Source organism: Acanthochromis polyacanthus, chromosome 5 (genome assembly GCF_021347895.1).
Source record: "Acanthochromis polyacanthus isolate Apoly-LR-REF ecotype Palm Island chromosome 5, KAUST_Apoly_ChrSc, whole genome shotgun sequence".
Taxonomy (NCBI): Eukaryota; Metazoa; Chordata; class Actinopteri; family Pomacentridae; genus Acanthochromis; species Acanthochromis polyacanthus.
Window position 1 is genome coordinate 41,496,145 of NC_067117.1, and position 18,696 is coordinate 41,514,840.

The 18,696-nt window shown below is 38.8% G+C and overlaps 2 protein-coding genes across 2 annotated transcripts; both read right to left on the reverse strand.

The window, feature by feature from the left end:
* Positions 1-1,445: 1,445 nt before the first annotated feature.
* LOC110969600 (odorant receptor 131-2-like) lies at positions 1,446-6,422 on the reverse strand. Its single transcript, XM_022219717.2, has 4 exons — positions 6,322-6,422; positions 4,514-4,652; positions 3,661-4,086; positions 1,446-1,694 (listed from the first exon to the last, which is right to left on the reverse strand). The coding sequence occupies exons 1-4, from the start codon at positions 6,384-6,386 to the stop codon at positions 1,446-1,448; spliced, it is 879 nt and encodes a 292-aa protein (XP_022075409.1). The 5' UTR covers positions 6,387-6,422.
* Positions 6,423-10,123: 3,701 nt separating this feature from the next.
* Positions 10,124-16,024, reverse strand: LOC110969601 (odorant receptor 131-2-like). The gene is given in 3 exon segments (XM_051948713.1): positions 10,124-10,216; positions 10,218-10,925; positions 15,917-16,024. Coding segments are annotated over 2 exon segments (762 nt in total). The 5' UTR covers positions 10,887-10,925; positions 15,917-16,024.
* Between the last annotated feature and the right edge of the window lie 2,672 nt (positions 16,025-18,696).

The window sequence follows — 18,696 nt, forward strand, 5'->3', positions numbered from 1 at the left end:
AATAGCTAACAGTTATCATGATCATTGTGCACAATAAAAAAATGTCCAACTGTCAAACCATGATGGTAAACATGTGCAAACTCTAAAACAGTTTGATTCAGTTTATATAACACTGGATCACTGTAGATAAGTTCATCAGGAGAAAACTGTGTTTGCACAGTTTCAAATGGAAAAATGCCGTAATATGCTGAACATCCATACTGTAATATTTGCAGTTACTGCTTCTGCATGATAAGTTATGTAAACTTGATTTTGATGGTATTTACATGTCAATTTTTAGGTTTTTGAAGGTTAAAACTTTCTTCTTTTTTTTTTTTACAGTGAAATAGGGAATGAAGCCCATTTTTCAATCGTAAAATCAAAAATATCAATACATTTCTTTACTGTAAATGTAGAAAATGTTTTACTGTGATTTTACAGCAGCATTCTGCCAACGATGGCTGCTGGGATTTTACCGTAAAGATATTTTTAAAATTTACAGTGCAGTCTAATCAGTGCTTTGTGAAGTGTTGTTCAACTTCCTGTTTGTTTATTTCACACAAAGTAGATCCTGAAAAATGGGTGTTGAAGTACAAGTAAGATGTGCATCCACTGAAGTTTCAAAATGCACTACGGATCACCCAGACAATTCCATGCTTTCCATGAAAACTCCTACTTTTATCCATGTGCTAACATAACTGCACAAGGGTTTTCTAATCATCAATGAGCCTTTCAGCACCATTAGCTAACACAATGTAGCATTAGAACACAGGAGTGATGGTTGCTGGAAATGTTCCTCTGTACCCCTATGGAGATATTCCATTAGAAATCAGCTGTTTACAGATAGAATAGTCATTTAGCACATTAACAATGTCTACACTGGATTTATCATTCATTTAATGTGATCTTCACTGAAAAAAAAATGCTTTTCTTTCGAAAATAAGGACATTTCTAAGTGACCCCAGACTTTTGACCGGTTGTGTATACAGTATGTAGAACCATCTATTTCCCCCAGTATTGGGAACACCTGTGGAAAATATGTTGATTCCAGGTTTTATTTTTTGTAAAATAAATATTCAAAGAAATACAACTTTTGTTTTTCTTTATTTACAATTTATTACATTTTAACTTTGTCATAATGTACAAAAGGCTTCTATGTGCACTGTTAGCCAGGAGCCAGAAGCTGTTCACAGGGTAAATAGCAGCATCAAAGTTTGTTGAAAGCTGGCTTTCTACAAGCAGTTATATGCATTTTATTTAAAAAAATTCATATTTCAAACACTGCACCATCGATTCATCAGTCACAGTTTACTGTACAGACAGTCATGACTCCAAACCAAACACAGGCCACAGTGCAATGAAAGCTGGGAGTGAATCAGGTCATACCAAACTGAAATGAAGCCAGAGTTCATGAGCAGCAGCCTGACAGTCAGCTGGACTTCAGGTTTCCTTCCTGGTTATTTCTCCTACAGGTTCACCTTCAGCAGCACCGGCCTGACCTTGAAGATGCTGCAGCTCCGACAAGACAAGTACCGGGTCCAGTACTTCCTGAACTGCTCGTCCCGAAAGCCGTAGATCACAGGGCTCAGAAAACGAGGGATGATGTAGACGAGCAGGAAGAAGATGTAACGGATCTCCAAGCTCAGGTGGGGGAACAGGGAGATGAGAGCAGCCTGCAGGGAGGGAACCACGAAGGCCAGCATGCACAGCAACAGCTGGAACAAAAACATAGAACAATCTGAAGGACTCAAATATCCAGCATCCACCACAAAGAGGTAAGGTCAGCTTCTACAAATGGTTCACATACAACAAAAAATAAAGCAGAAAAAACTTTACAAAGACAGGGAAAAATCTGCAAGTAATAGGAAGTGTTGATCTCTGAGCTGGGCAGTGATCAGTGGTTACACTGTCGCCTTGCTGCTGGACGATCGCTGGATCCTGTTCCAGCCTTCCTGGATCTTCCTGCATGGAGTCTCCATGTTCTCCTGTACATGTGTGGCTTTTCTCCAGGTTCTCCAGCTTCCTCCCTCAGTGTGATTGTTTGTCTGTATATGTAGCCCTGTGACAGACTGTTACCTGTCCAGGTGTCCCCTGCCTTCACCCTCAGTCAGCTGGGATAGACTCCAGCCCCCCATGACCCTGATGAGGATGAAGCGGTTTGTGTATAACGGATGGATGGATTTCTGAGCTGTCAGTTTACACATATTTAAACATAACAGCTTAAATAAGAGGCCATTATTTGTGCAACTGATTAAAGCTGAAAACTCCTGAAAGGTTCAATGATTAGTCAGCTATTCAGACAGAAATGGATCAGTTGTTAGTAGGGATGGTCAATAATATCAACCTATTGATATTATTGGCCTGATATTGGCATAAGATAGTTATCTCTCTTTTTTTTTCCTGTCATGAAAACCAATAAAATAATGCTTTGATTTCACCTGCATTTACAGGACTCATGGAGGGAGGGAGAGTGTGGACTGTTGTTTGAGACAATTAAAAAAAAAAAAGCATAAATATGGCATTTTTTCCATAACTTCAGTTAAGTAGTTTCTGATTTTGCACAGACAATGTTTACATTAGAAAGCTTTGTTGCATTTGAGAATGCATCCAGTGGAGCATCACAATAAAATGAGACATGATGTGTTAATTCCACCACAGGAGATCTGTGATGTTATCTAAAATTAGTTCAGTGGCCCACATATATCGGTATCGGTTGATATCGGAATCGGAAATTGAGAGTAGGACAATATCGGCATATCGGTTATTTGCAAAAACGCCAATATCAGACATCCCTAGTTGTGAGTTATTTTGGGTATAATGCAAATGATTATCTCCTACCAGTTACACATGATGCTAGATGTTTTTGCCATCTTAAACATATTTTGGGGTTTCTGTTAGACAAAACTAGACACTTGAATTTTGACGTGTATTTTCAACTTTATTGATGGAACAAATGTGTAGTTAACTAATAAAGAGCTAAGGAAATAATTTCTTTTTTGGGATATATCCATTATTTTCTGAGTCTATGTGTAAACTGTAAAAAAAAATAGGGCCTGTATGTTGTTAAAAAATATGGAAATACTCATTATTTCCAGTTCTTGACATTTTGGACCTTTTTAACTTTGTTATTGTCGATGGTAGCTGAGTGGCATTACTTCTTATGAGGATACTTCAAAAACCTCTCAGCTCACCTAAAAATAAGGAGTGTAACTCCAGTTTTGGGACATAATTGTCCATTATAAAGCCATAAAACACCGTCTATGCAACTTAAATGTTTGAAGCAATCAAGGAACAGAGGAGAGGAAGCTTGGAGCCGGCTGCTGTTGCTCCAGGACAACGCATCCATCCATCCAGTACAGGAGGCAGAAGAACTGTTACTGATCCCACCTGCACCACCTGAATTCTATCTGTCTCCCGAACTGAAATCAAACTTGGTTGCCATTTTCAAAGTCATGAAGAAGTCCTACATGCTGCTGAGGAGTATCTGGAGACTCAACATGTGACCTGTTTCTGGAAGAGAGAGTGAAGCTTGAACATGAGTGCATCGAAGTTAAAGCAGACTTTTCAGAGCAATCATGAAAAAACAATCTTTCTCGTCTTTTCTTTGGTGAGTCTGAGAACTTTCCGAAGAACCCAGCTCACTTTAAGGAGCCATAATTACGGTCATTAGTGGACACCCACCTGCACCCCATGCAGCACCACGGTGTTCCTGGCTCTCTTCACAGAGGCCAGACCTGTGGATGCAGCTCTTGCCGTCAGCATGATCTTACAGTAGGTGTAGAGCAGCGTGAGGGCCACGAAGGAGAGGTAGGCCCCGTCAAACACACAGTTCTTATAGTAGATGGACCTGTCGCGGAACAGCAGCGAGTGGTCGCAGAAGATGGTGGTGTGGAAGAAACTGGGAGGCTCCTTGACGATGGTGATGAGGAGGTCGGTGATGGGTGGTGTGGCGGTGAGGATGAAGATGATGCCGATGAGGAGCAGCGTGCGGGGGACCGTGCACATCTGGCTGTAGTGGAGCGGGAAGCAGATGGAGATGTAGCGCTCCACGGCCATGCCAGCCAGGATGAGAGGCGTGGAGCGGGTGGTGAGGACAGCCGTCATGATCTGAGGGAGTGGAGTGGACGTTGGAAAAACTGACATGCAGTGATCTGCAGAAATACAGGGATTTTCACCAGCTGACTGGAAATACTCTATTTAGTAAGAAATAATCACTCTGCACTGAATGAGGAGTGCATGTGCAACAAGTTTGTTTTTTCTATCAGTCATTCCACCTCAGTTCACCAAATTTTAAAGCAGTTCACACCTGACCATCTCATATTTGTCACATTTCCCCCCTCAGCATGGTAACATCTTATGAAGCAAACCATGTAAAATCTGGGGTCGTGGGCAACATTATTAGTTTTTGAGTGAAAATCACTGCCAGATGTGAAATATTTATATGGAATTTTTATGCAGTTAAAGTTACACAAATAGTTTCAGGAAATGTCTGCGTGTCTTGACACCATGATTTGACAGAATGTGATAGACTGACCAGAAGGCAGCAGACGGAGGTGTGGATCTTCCTGAAGATGTAGCTGACCACGTACAGCGCTGTTACCAGAGTCAGCTGCAGAGCATCATTGAACACCATGCAGATGAACATGATGTACCGCGGGTTCTCATAGAAGAGACTAAAGTCAGAGACAAACGGGAGCTGAGTGAGACATGGACACCTGTGTGTTTGTGAGTAGAACAAGTGCAGCTAGAACTGAACAATATGAATATTATTAAAACTGCAGTATGGCTCAGAGGAATATCCAAATATTAGGAGCTGCATTTTTCAGATGAAGATAAAAAATGTCACTATGAACACTACCGTTCAAAAGTTGGAGTCACTTAGAAATGTCCTCATTTTTGAAAGAACAGCAGTTTTTTCACTGAAGACAACATTAAATGAATCAGAAATACTGTCTAGATGTTGTTACAGTTTTTTTCAATTGCTAACAAACATTGGTCCAAACTGAAGTCACATGTTCAAAACTCTTAACACAGCCTGCATTTCCATCATGCATTTCAGCTAAACCGTGAATCTCATCCCCAAAATTCTTTCTCACCAACAAAACACTTCATTCATGTCTCAAAATAAGCTCATAACTGTTTTGAACAAGGTGTGTTAGCATCTGAAAAATGTGCTGTAAAAGTCTAGTGCTTTGCAGGTGGTGAACTAGTAAGTGAGAAAAGAGTTGATGAATTTTGGTGACTGTGGTCACTAAATGCATTTTGTGTGAAAACAATGGAAAGTGATTCACAGTTCAGTACACATGGACTGCTGTTTTGCAGACTGAGTTAAGAGTTTTGAACATGTGACTTCAGTTTCGACCAATGCGTGTTAGAAATAGAAAAAAAACTGTAATGTGGTAATGTTTTTAAGCCACTAATAATTGATTGGCTGGATTTATACACTTTAAAAATTAATAGATATGTTTATATGCATGTTTTACTTTTGTTGTGTGTCAGTCCGTGTTTTTATATCAACAGTTGGAATCATAGGAAACACGAAGTGACTGAACATGGCAGAGGAGGAGTAACTGCACTCTTACAGATGTAATGTGGATCTGTGTGTGTGTGTGTGTGTGTGTGTGTGTGTGTGTGTGTGTGTGTGTGTGTGTGTGTGTGTGTGTGTGTGTGTGTGTGTGTTCTTGTACTTGCTACATTGTGAGGACCATTTTCTGCATTTAACTATCAAAGTGAGGACATTTTTACAAAGTGAGGACATTTTGGCCGGTCCTCACTTTGAAACAGCCATGTTTGAGGGTGAAGACTTGTTTTTAGAGAACAGGTATGAATTCAGGTTTGGTTAGGGTTAGGGTAAGGATTAAGTTAAGGCAATCAGTTGTGATGGTTAAGGTTAGGGTAAGGCTCTAGGAAATGCATTATGCTTATGGATGTCCTCACTAAGATAGAAGTACAAACATGTGTGTGTGCGTGTACATGTTTATCTATACTGGTGGGGACTTGGTGGGGACTTGAACCTGACTATGTGCTATATAGGTGGGGACTCGTGTCATGGTGAGGACCAAAAATGAGGTCCCCATGGGGGGAAACAGTGTTTTCTTGGCCATGTTGTTGTTACTGAAAAAAGTAAAAGTGCAAAAAAGTTTCTTTAGGGTTAGGCATTGTTTTGGTGTTGGTTAAGGTTAGGGTTAGGGTTAGGGGTTAGATATGAATGGGAGTCAATGGTAAGTCCCCACGTGGATATAAGAACCAGACATGTGTGTGTGTGTGTGTGTGTGTGTGTGTGTGTGTGTGTGTGTGTGTGTGTGTGTGTGTGTGTGTGTGTGTGTGTTTGTGTGTGTGTACCTGTGTCGGAGGAAGGTGTGCACCATGCTGCTGTTGATGATGCTCAGGGCCAGCCACACCAACATGGCCACTATGTTCTTGGTGAGAGCGTTGGAGAAGTTGTCTTTAGGGATAGCCACGGCACCCAGAGCCAGGGAGGAGCTGCTGTTACTCACCAGCAGGTCCAGAGACCTGGAGGAGGTGGAGTTCATCAGCAACATCTCCTCCTGGCTGTCTGAGCAAACACAGAAATCACATCTGTTATCATTACACAATTAGAACCATACATTAGTACTAGTGGCATTTTTGTAATTCGCAAATAGAATGGCAAAAATTAGCATTCCATTAACATCAAGTCAGCATCTCCAAGCAACTTACCATCAGGATTTGGGCTCTGGGATAAACAAATCTTCAGAACACCAAGGTCTGAGCACACACAGAAATCACATCTAATGTGCAAGACTGGATTTGTCACTCATTTAATGTGATCTTCATTAAAAATTGGTTTTCTTTTAAAAATACGGATGGTAGTGTATGTGTGTACAGTCAATCTAGTTTTTATTTACAGTCTATAGAAACTAATCTGCTCTAAGTTAAACAAAACCATCTGCTGTGATTCTAAAATGCCAGCCTGTCTTAAACAAAGTTTACATATTAATACATTTATTATCTGTAAATACCTGTGACCACAGATGTTCTGCTTTCTCTCGCTCAGGAGTTACTTCATGGTTCGGTGTTGTTTTATTATCTGCAGGAAGATCAGAAGACATTTCTGTTCTGCTGTATTTCACACACAAACAAAACCTGATTTCCTACATTTAGTTGCAGCTTTGCATAGCACAGCATGCTTTTATTTAGTAAAAGTAACATGATGCTTGTTAAACGGATAATTATTCTTATTTAGTATAAATCTGAACAGCTTTAACCAAATAGTAACTAGTGCTGTAGGACACAATGGTTTCTGAATATCAGTAATAATTAAACACAGTCATTTTTACAGTGTGCATCTGTACAAACTGTATTGTATACACACTACATGCACTGTAGTGAGAATGTGTTAGACATAAAATAATCATCTCATTTCAGTTTAGACATACAGATTCCACACTCAGATACCAGCTTTATCAGGACAGTTTTTAAGAGTTTACAAAAGCAAACCTCAAAGTTTTAAGCCGTTTTTTAACTAAACAGGGAGGAAAGTTTTTAGTAATAATATCAGTATAAGCTGTAACAGAAAGCTGTGAACACATGAAGCAGTAACATGTTAATATTCACACATGATAAGGACAGAACCTCTCACCTGCTGTTCCACTGACGGGGGCAGCAGCCTCCTGCAGCCTGATGCCTCATATATGAGGATGACAGGGATGTTCTGGTGTCTGTGTATTGATTAGGTTGTCATAGCGATGGGCTCAGGGTCATGATGTCATAGGTTGAGCTTGCCGATAATGAGCATGAGAAATTTGTTGATCCCATGTCGTTAAAGTCAGAATATGAGGGAGTTTAATGTTAGACCAGTTAAATACACATGACTATCTGTCATATTGATGCTTAAAGTGACAGAACACAGTCAATGTAGACAAAATCTTTTGGTTTCAACTTTGGGTGAATCTGACATTAGGGCGTCTTATTTCACTCTTTCAATCTCATTTTTGGCCACATCTGTCTGAACTGTGGAGACTAGAGACTTCTCTATGACTAGCAACTGTCTATCGTGACCTGCATGTGAGGTGTTCATAGATAGTCAGTAAATCTGAATGTCTATTAATAAACAGGTATTCAGAAAGGGACACATTTTGGGTCCAACTGTATAAAATGCCATTCAAAAACTTGAGATCACTTAGAAATGTCCTTATTCATTTTGTTCAATGAAGATAACACTAAATGAATGATAAATCCAGTGTAGACATAGTTAATGTGGTAAATGACTATTGTAGCTGTAAACAGCTGATTTTTAATGGAATATCTCCATAGGGGTACAGAGGAACATTTCCAGCAACCATCACTCCTGTGTTCTAATGCTACATTGTGTTAGCTAATGGGGCTGAAAGGTTCATTGATGTGGTGGTGTGTATATTTTCCTCACAGAGATGCATTTAATTAAGGTAAAGATGATTTCAAGTCTGATTTTGGTGCAAAGATCTCAACATTAGCAGGACTGTAGCAAAGAATGGAAGTGAAAGACGTGATCTGTTCATTTAAATGTGATATGTACAATAAGAAGCATTTTGTCCCTAAAACTGCTCAAAATAAACTTGGTTGTCTTTTTTGCCTTGATGGTGTATCCTACAATCCTACAGCATGGAGTGGATGTACATGTACGCCCTTATTCAAGACAGCAATGGAAGAAACATTTAAATGCTCAACGATCAGTCTGTACAGGAGAGTTCCCCATCACATGCCGGTCAGAAACCACAATCCTGCAATCAGATTAACCATTTTAAAATAGTACACTGTTTAAAAAACAGATGTGAAATTTGATGGACTTGATGTGTTTTAAATTGCACACACTAAGCTTACATGTTTAATGTAAAATAACATTTCAGACCAGAAACTGTGGACGATCACAAAATTTCCTTTTTGTTTATTAGATGAGACTGCTAAATTCAAGTTTAATGATCTAAATATATTTCTAAAATTACACACAATTTCTGACAATTAACAGAAAAAGAAGCATTGGTTCTGTAATTTTACATAGATTTGTGAGATGTATTGTGAGATGAATGCTGAATCAAACCTGTTCTCACTGGTGTATACTACCTACCAGGATTATTCTAGGACTTTTTATCCCTCTTATGGTTCTTACACATGCAAATATCCCTCATTAAACAGTGGAAAGCAGCAACATAAACATGATTTATTGATGATTATTCTGGACTTTGGTTTGTTTCGTCTTTGTTTTGCTCAGTTTTTACTCTTTTTTGCTTGCAGTAATCATGAACCAGGATACCAGGATTTGACATTTGTCAGGTATTTGCAAGAACTGTAGAAACACCACATCATAATACGAGCAAGTCTGAGACCAGCCTCATAGTTATCTATGTACCTGTAAGTCACATGGTCAGTGGGAAACAGAATTACAGACAATTTAGAATCACCAATTAACCTTAGCATGTTTCTGGACTGTGGAAGGAAGCTGGAGAACCTGGAGAAAAGCCACACATGTACAGAGAGAACAGTGCTAACCACCCCACTGTGCAGGCCGAGTCAGGAAATAAACGGAAAAAAACAAACTGAGACAGATTTTACATCTGAAGCTGATGATCCACAGTTACTTACATTTACTTACAGTTACATTATTTTGGTATGTTTTTTGTTTGATAACGTGAATCTCAGACTGTCTCTGCGCCTGCTGTTATATTTTTGGTGGATATGAATGAACTTACAGGTGAATAATCCTTTAGCTGCAGACAGTGTGTTGTGCCACAGGGGGATGTTTTTCTGCCTCTTCTGGGATGAAGGTTCTGCAGCTTCAACCAGCTCTCCTCACAGATCAGCTGGTGTGTTATCTACTGTATATTCTTTCACTGTGGGCTGTTTGTGGGGCAAAGTTTAGTTTTTCTTGTCTGTTTGACTCTTTTCTCTGGTGCTTCTGTCAGAACAGGTTTTTTTTTTTTTGCCCTTTCAACTCAAATTTAATTCTACATTTATCTTAGAAAAAACACAAAATACAAAAATAGCATTTTTTCTTGCAGTTGCTAAGCTGTCATTTTCATACACTTTGTTACATTTTTGATGTTTTTTATTAGCTTTGCAAAGTAAGCATTAAATATTAAAGATCTTTTTCATTTAGGGCTGAATACCTATTGAAATGCTCTTGCTGTTACAAGTCATTGGTGCTGGCCACTTTCTTCTCACATCTGTGGCTCAAAAGGTGCATCTGGAGATGCCTCCTGAACTTCTTGTCTCTCAGAGATGTAGATGATTGGGCTCAGAAACCTGGGCAGGATGTAGACAATCAAATAGTTTGCATATCTGATCTCAAGGATTCGGCCAGGGAAGATGATATGCAGCATGATCTCCACGCTGGGGGAGATGTAAGAGAGCATGCACATGGCCAGCTGGGCCCCGTGGAGGAGGATGGTGTTCCTCGCCTTCTGGGCTGACATCTTCTCCGTAGAGAGTGCCCTGGCTGCAAACAAGACCTTCAAGTAGGTGAAGACCAGGATCAGAAACACAGTGGAGAAGTAGAGGATGTCAAAAACCTGCCTTTTGTATGCCAAGATCGGATCTTTAAAAACGTTGGGCCGCAAGCAGAACACCGATTCATGAAAGAAGCTGATGGACTCAGTAGCCAGTGTCACAAAGAGATCTGTAATATCTGGAGCCACACTGATGAACCAAATCAGCCCAATGACGATGTGAGTCCTCCTCACTGTACAGATCTGGTTGTGTCGTAGGGGCTCGCAGATGGCAATGTAGCGCTCTATGGCCATACTGGCTAAGTTGACCGGTGTGTTTCTAGTTGTGAAAACCGCCACCAAAATGAAGAAGCAGCAGAAGGAGACGTTAATCTTGTAGAAGATGTAGCTGAGCACAAAGAGCGTGATGGTGACCGTCAGCTGGATGGCATCATTGATGACCATGTGGATAAACAGGATGTAGCGGGGGTCTTCATAAAAGACCTGGAGGACGACAAAGGAAGAGAGAGGTGAGTGACATGTGTAGACTCAGATGGACTAATGATGCATGGAGTCAAGATGATGGGTGGTGTCAGTTAGAGGACTGCTAAAGATGATGGAGAAAAAGACTGAACAGCAACATTTACACTGAAAATGAATCTTTCATTGGAATATGATATTAAGCGGTCATCAATACGGCGTGTAGATAAAAAGGTGAAGAAAAAAGTTCAGAAAAAAGGCCTTTGTAAGAGCCAGTTAATGGGAAATTCATATAGAATAATAATTTAGATTGAAAATGTTTAAAATGTGCCTAATTTCATTTTAAAGAATTCATGCTAATTGTTATATTTCATAGAATGCGTAACTTAGTTAATATAAAAATAGATTTTTACTATGCAACGTAATTTTGGCTTCCACTACGTAATACGTCATTTGATTTTGCCTGCAGGCACGTTACGTTCAGATTGCAGCTGGAGATGATGGAAGCAACACAGTTTTTTGACCGTCTGTACCGAGCCTTTTAGTTTTTTCTGTAAATGTTTTTTTTTAGTTCTTTAAGTAAATATCTTAAAAGAAGACATGGTTTCAGTCGAGTGATTCAAATACTGGTTGTTAGACAAGCTGCAAAGGTGGTACAACGAACTTTGAAGATAGAGTGCCACTACAGCCTTTAATGAATCTTCTGAACCCAAACACCCACTGATAGGTAGCAAAGAAAACAGCAGACCCTGGAAATCAGAGGTTTGAATGAGATAGGTCACTATCTACCTGAAGAGGCTTTAATCATCACAAACATGGAACCACTGATCTTCATTTTATTGATTTAAAGATAGGGTTGCGGTTCGATCCTCGGCCCATCGTGTTCATGTCGAGGTGTCCCTGAGCAAGACACCTAACCCCTGATTGCTCCTGATGGGTCGTGGTTAGTGCCTTGCATGGCAGCTTCTGCCATCAGTGTGTGAATGTGTCTGCGAATGGGTAAATGTGATGTATCATGTAAAGCGCTTTGGATAAAAGCGCTATATAAATACAACCATTTACTATTTACCATTTGAAGATGCAAGAATTATAGGAGTGGACTTACTTCTTGTACAAAACTTAAACACTACCATTCAAAAGTTTGGTCACTTAGAAATGTCCTTATTTTTTAAAAAGAAAAGCAATTTTTTTCAATGAAGATCACATTAAATGAATGATAAATCCAGTGTAGACCTTGTTAATGTGGTAAATGACTACCCAGATAGCAAACTATGGATGAATCAATGTTGAATCTATGTTGAGACCTAACGTAGAAATTATACAGAAAGTGCAAGGTTGACAAAATGTTGAGTCAACGTTTGCTTTTCAACCATAAATCACACTTTACTCAGATAGCAAAAGATGTTAAATCAATGTTGAATTAGGGTTAAGAATGTTGAATTGTGGTTACGGTTGAAGACTGATGGTTGGATCAACGTTGATTCAACAACATTTTGGCAACATTGAAGTTTGTGTTTAAAAGATACCGTTGAATCTACGTTGTATTTTGGTTTAATTAAAATGTTTGACAGGTCAATGTTTAATTAATGTTGAATCTATGTTTGCAAACATGTAATCTATGTAAGCAAATGTTGACTCAACATTTTATCAACCTTGCGCTTTCTGTATAATTTCTACGTTAGGTCTCAACATAGATTCAACATTGATTCACCCATAGTTTGCTATCTGGGTATTGTAGCTGTAAACAGCTGATTTTTAATGGAATATCTCCATAGGGGTACAGAGGAACATTTCCAGCAACCATCACTCCTGTATTCTAATGCTACATTGTGTTAGCTAATGCTGTTGAAAGGCTCATTGATGGTTAGAAACACGGGATTGTCTGGGTGACCCCAAATGTTTGGAGGGTAGTGTATGTTTGTTTATTCTTTTTACATTTACTTAAACTATACAAATGAAATATCATTTGTTAAAGTCTGTCATCAGGGGGAGGAGGGGGGGGGGGGGTTGAAATGTTTATTGTCTTTGAAATTTCACCAAAGTGACAGTTCATCAGAAGGAAAAAAATTCTTCACAGTTTAAACTTTCCTATGGTCTTTGAACATCTCATCTGTGACATTCTAACCAAATCTAAGCGTAACTTTATTCTACATGTGTTATTTAATAAATCCACAGGATGTCAGACCACAGATAAGACAAGTACTGAAACAAATTACAAATTTGAGTAGTGAAAAGTAGTGAAGGTAGTAAAATATCTGTAGTAGGCAGAGACACCTTTTATCCCCTGTTTGGGAACACCTGGGGGCATTTAGAAAAATCCATCCACCCCTCTTCTTTACATCGCTTTATCCTCTGTAGGGTGATCGGGGGCTGGAAACTTTCCCAGCTGACTCAATAAAGTTAGATATGAAATGGAATAAGAAAGCATTTCTTTTCCTCTCTATAGCTGTTGTGAATCTAAACTTCCAGTCAAAAGTTTGGACATATCTTCTCATTCAATGATTTTTATTGAAGAATTTTTCTACACTAAAGATGTCAAAATTATAAAAGAATATAAATGGAATTATATTGTAAACAAAAAAGTGTTAATCTTCAGAGTTAATCCATAATGTGGAAAATAATACAAATAAATAAAAAAGCCTTGAATAAGAAGAGAAAATGATCTGTCTCAATTTGAAAAGTCAGCTTTTTAAAAAACCTACATGGCTCAGTTCAAAGTGTTTTCTTCAAACAGAACTTATCATTTCTCTGGTATGATTTCAGCATCTGATGGTTTGTTATTGCTGTAGTTCACAGCAGGGGCGTCACTCGGTTTTAAGGACAGGGGAGGCTTAGCCTACGGTGGCCGACAAGGGCATACGTGCCGCAAACAAAAAAATGCAATACAAACGGCCAAAACGCAATACAAACGATCAAAACGCTGCAAACACAGGAATGATGCAAACCCAAAAACACATAAAACAAATGCAACAGGGAAATGCTGCAACAAAAAAACGATGCATTCACAGAAACGCTGCAAAAGCAAAAACACACAAACCGACAAAACAAATGCAAAAGAGAAATGCTGCATACAAACCCCGAAACAACTGCAAGAGAGAGACGCTGCAAATTCACGGAAGGTCGCCAGGCCACTAGGGGGAGCTGTTCTGATCAGCGTCCCTAGCAACGGTCTGTTAGACAGACGCACGCTAATATTTGCTACGTAAATTTGCTGCTGTTGGATAATACTGTAAGAGACTAGGGCCGAGTGTTTAAAAAAGACGTAAGGGAAAACATACCTTTTTATTCTCCTCTCCAAGTGTTTGCAAACTTTCTTATCCCGCTGTCTTCTTTGCAACTTCCTCCTGGGTATTTCCTGTCGGTATAAAAGATCAGTCCTTTCCGTATGGTCAGCTCCCCCTAGTGGCCTGGCGACCTTCCGTGAATTTGCAGCGTCTCTCTCTTGCAGTTGTTTCGGGGTTTGTATGCAGCATTTCCCTTTTGCATTTGTTTTGTCGGTTTGTGTGTTTTTGCTTTTGCAGCGTTTCTGTGAATGCATCGTTTTTTTGTTGCAGCATTTCTCTGTTGCATTTGTTTTATGTGTTTTTGGGTTTGCATCATTGCTGTGTTTGCAGCATTTTGATCGTTTGTATTGCGTTTTTTTGTTTGCGGTGCGTATGCCCTTGTCGGCCACCGTATTAGCCCCCATGAGAAATTGCTTTTCTACTTTTTGGACCATTTTAGATTTTTTCAGAGATACTTTACTGTGTAAATGTTGTAGGCCACAGTGGCCGTGACTTTTGCTCACAACACAATAATTCAGAGCTGCCAACTTGTGACCAGACCTCAGAGTGAGATTTAGTTTATGTGGGATGCTGATGAGGGGTCTGGGGCCCTCCCCCAGAAAATTTTGAAAATTATTGATCCTATTTCCTGCATTTTGGTGTATTTTAAGATCATTTTGTTGAAATCTTATTCTAGAGACAACATTAAGGGATAATAAAAAAAACACTGAGATTTTGAAAAAACTGAAAGAAAAAAGAGCAACGACAGGCAGTATTGAAAATAACTCTGTATGAAAAATATGGATGAAAGTTCTGTGGCTGGATGAGCACAACGCATTTCAGTATTTTCCATAAATATAAGCATAAGTGAAATAACTCCAGCAACACATCCAGTAACATTTGTTTCTTCAGCCCCCCTAAAATAGGCCTAATGACGCCACTGGTTCACAGAGAGAAATTAACATCTCGTCTGTTCAGGATTTAAACTGATGTCTCTGTAGTGAATAAAATATAATAGTGTCTGTGTTCTCACATCTGTCATGTATGTATAAATGTATAAAAATAAGACATCTTTCAGACTCATCTAAAAATCAGGCTTTTATAGAGAAATGCCTTTCTTTCTACTCATAAACATGCTCAAATTTTCAAATAATTTGCCCTAAAAGCTAAGGAAGTGCTGGTTTATGATCACTTAAAAACTACAATAAATTTTAGAATATAAAAATGCAAAATTGTCATTAGCCCCTTAAAACAGGTCTAAAATAATGCTTAAGTCAAATTTATAGTAAACAGGATTTGAAGCACCAAACTTTTGACTGGTAGTGTTTGTCTTAAAGAACATTTCTGAAAACCATGACTCAACTAGAAGTTCAAACACTAATGCACTGGGAAGATAATGACCAAAAAAAGAGCAACAGCAGTGAGAAAGGAAACTAAATAAAACATAATGTTTGAAGAAACATGTCTACCTTTATCAGCCTATCAAAACTTTATGCAGGTCTTCAAACCTTAGTTATCATATTTTTCCAAATTAGATTTTAACATTTGAACAGTGACTTTAAATGTTTCATTTGTTTTTAAGCTTTGAAATATGGCATGTTGTTATACAGTCTACAATAAAATGCAAAGAGATATTCAGAGCTGGAATGAAATGTTACGGTTTGAAAAATGACCAGGTGACATGTGGACCGGAACAATCAGTTGCTGTATACTCCTGCATAATCCTGTGGCTGTGAGTGAGTGTGTTTCTACCTGGTGTCTGAAAAACGTTGCGACCAAGGTGCTGTTGATGGAACTGAGGATGAGCCAGACCAGAACCACGATCAGGTTCTTCACAAACGCTGTAGTGAAAGTGTCTCTGACGAGCTGATCCACAGCAGAGGGAGCCAAAGGGAGAGAAATGGAAATTAGTTTCAAAAACAGCCGGTCAGGATTCATGTGATGCGATTTGACTGCGTCTAAACAAATCTTTAAGTTGAATTTCATTGTGTTGAAGAATCAGGGGAGCAGAGTCACACCAGTTCAGGTGTCCTCTCTCAGAAGCCTCAGGATGTTACAGGAGAGCTGAGACAGTCTGAACAGAATGAACAGCATCCTCCTGTCCTGAGACACCTTCTCCAGAATCCTCCGCTAAAGACCAGTCACCTGGTTGTAGCTGCAGATCCACCTCCTGTCACCAGTGATGATCGTGAACATGAATGCCGCCTGTTCACACAGATCCTCACACACTCTGACTTAGTACTACTTCTGCAGGTTCATGATTAAATCACAAATACGCACATCTCCAAGTGGGGCAACAGACTCTGCACTTTGTGATGGCACATCCTAGTTCTGTTTGAGACTGAATATTGATATAAGAAGAACCAGACCAGGATTATTTTCAGCTGTGCTGTGGGGCCAACAGTTCATTTAAACAGGTTGTGACTCGACTCTGATTCTGTAGAAGTGCTGTAAAGTTTAGAGACTGGTGAGTCGGTTTAGGTCCAATTTTAAAACATCTGGACTGAAAATCCCTGCTTAGGTTGTAATCACATTTAATAGGCTTATGTCCATTTGCTGTAGCAGACTTTTCATAAATGCAGTGATGAATGGAAGAACAAACGAATGCTTCTGTAGAACTTTTACAGAGACATTTGTAGAACTAAGAAGATTTACACAGTTTCATTGATGCAAAGATTCATTTCAGAATGCTTGGCTACTTCACAAACCTGATAAGGGACGGTCATGTTGCCTCTGGGACCCAGTGATGAATTCATGCTTCACTGAGACCTGAGGGAGAGACAGACCATAATACAGAAAAATAAAGAACAAATCAATTCTGTAAAACATAATGCAATTCATAAACTGGCTTATAAACAATATTGTACAACACAGTATTAGAACCACACTTTAATGATGCTTTTTGGACAGTTCTATCACTAATCTGACATTTTATTCTAAGATTCTAGTTCAGTTTTTACACACAGAAATGAGACACTGATGCTAAAAAACAGTCTTTCTTCTTCCCTAAATGGAATTTCCTTAAATGCATCACAGTATAATTCCTTCTTTTCACCTTCAGTCTGCTTTGCTTTCCTCTCTCAGCACCTGACATGAGCATCAATCTATTACTATTAATTACTATTACTATTAATATATTACTGTTATTTATTTGGTTTATATTAACAAACACTGCTGCACAGAGGCTTTCAGATTCCTTCTGAATCATCCTTTATCTTAAGTCAAACAATTTTATGCTGAAACATTGCTGTGCCTCTGTATATAAAAAATCATAAACAATCACAATGCTACACAAAACTGTCAGTTAGCATCATGTTATTATCAGCAGAGCTTCATCTTAAAGGTAATATACAAACACAGTAGATGTTCCAGCTCCCTGACTGTCAACCTGCAACACTCAAATCACATTCAGGCAAAATATTACATCAGGTACACATTCCTCCAAATATCAGAGCTGAAAATATTAAACATGTTTAAATTACAGTTTTAATCCTGATTTTAAAGGTAAATATTTGGACAGAATTACTACAGAGAGTCAAACAATCTTATGCTGTAGTATTACTTTCCAAAGACTTCTCCATCATCTCTGCTGTTGTTCTTACCTGAGTCCAGGTCAGACACAGAAAGCAAAGAGCTCGGCAGACGAGCCTTTATAAACCCTTCCAAACAGGGCATCACAGAGCTTCCTGTCATCTTCCTCAGTGTTTATCACAGAAAGGAAAACGTGATGATTAGAATACCACTAAGCTTCAACAATTCTATTTTATCCTGTAATTATTTTTAACCTTGTATACCATCGATCTGAATGTTGATCATTTGTCATATCTAACGTTGCCAAATGTTTGGTACACTGTAACTTCTTCTGACATTACTGCTGGCCTCAAAAACACCTCTGATAGCATCCACTTTTCTCAAAATGTTCATGTTCTAAATTATGCATAAATTTAAGCCTTAACAGGTGAGTTATGTAAAGTCACAACCTGCACAGTGGTCAATAATGGGAAATGTAGCTGTTAGGGATGTCCAATATTATCGGCTCACCAATATTATCAGCCCACTGATACTGGCAGAAAAATGTAATATCAGTCAATATCGTTATCGGTTTTCTTTTGCCTATCATGAAAACCGATAAAATAATGCCTGGATTTCACCGGCATTTACTGGACTCATGAAGGGAGGGAGGGAGAGTGTGAACTCTTGTTTGAGACAAAAAAAGGAAAACAAAGGCATAAATATGGCATTTTTTCCATAACTTAAGTTGAAGTAGTTTCTTGTTTTGCACAATGTTTACATTAGAAAGCTTTGTTGCATTTGAGAATGCATCCAATGGAGCATCACAATAAAATGAGACATGATGTGTTAATTCCACCACAGGAGATATGTGATGTTATCTAAAGTTAGTTAAACAGCCCACAGATATCAGTGTCAGTATCAGAATCAGAAATTGAGAGTTGGACAATATCAGCATATCAGTTATTGGCAAAAACGCCAATATTGTACATCCCTAGTAGCTATAGGGACCAAAACTGTGT

Coding starts and splice junctions, on each gene's coding strand:
- LOC110969600 (XM_022219717.2), bottom strand. CDS start 6,386: ATGTTGGTGTGGCTGGCCCTGAGCATCATCAACAGCAGCATGGTGCAC. Junction 4,087..4,513: donor CCTCCGTCTGCTGCCTTCTG/GTCAGTCTATCA, acceptor CCACTCCCTCAG/ATCATGACGGCTGTCCTCAC. Junction 1,695..3,660: donor TGGTGCTGCATGGGGTGCAG/GTGGGTGTCCAC, acceptor TTTTTGTTCCAG/CTGTTGCTGTGCATGCTGGC.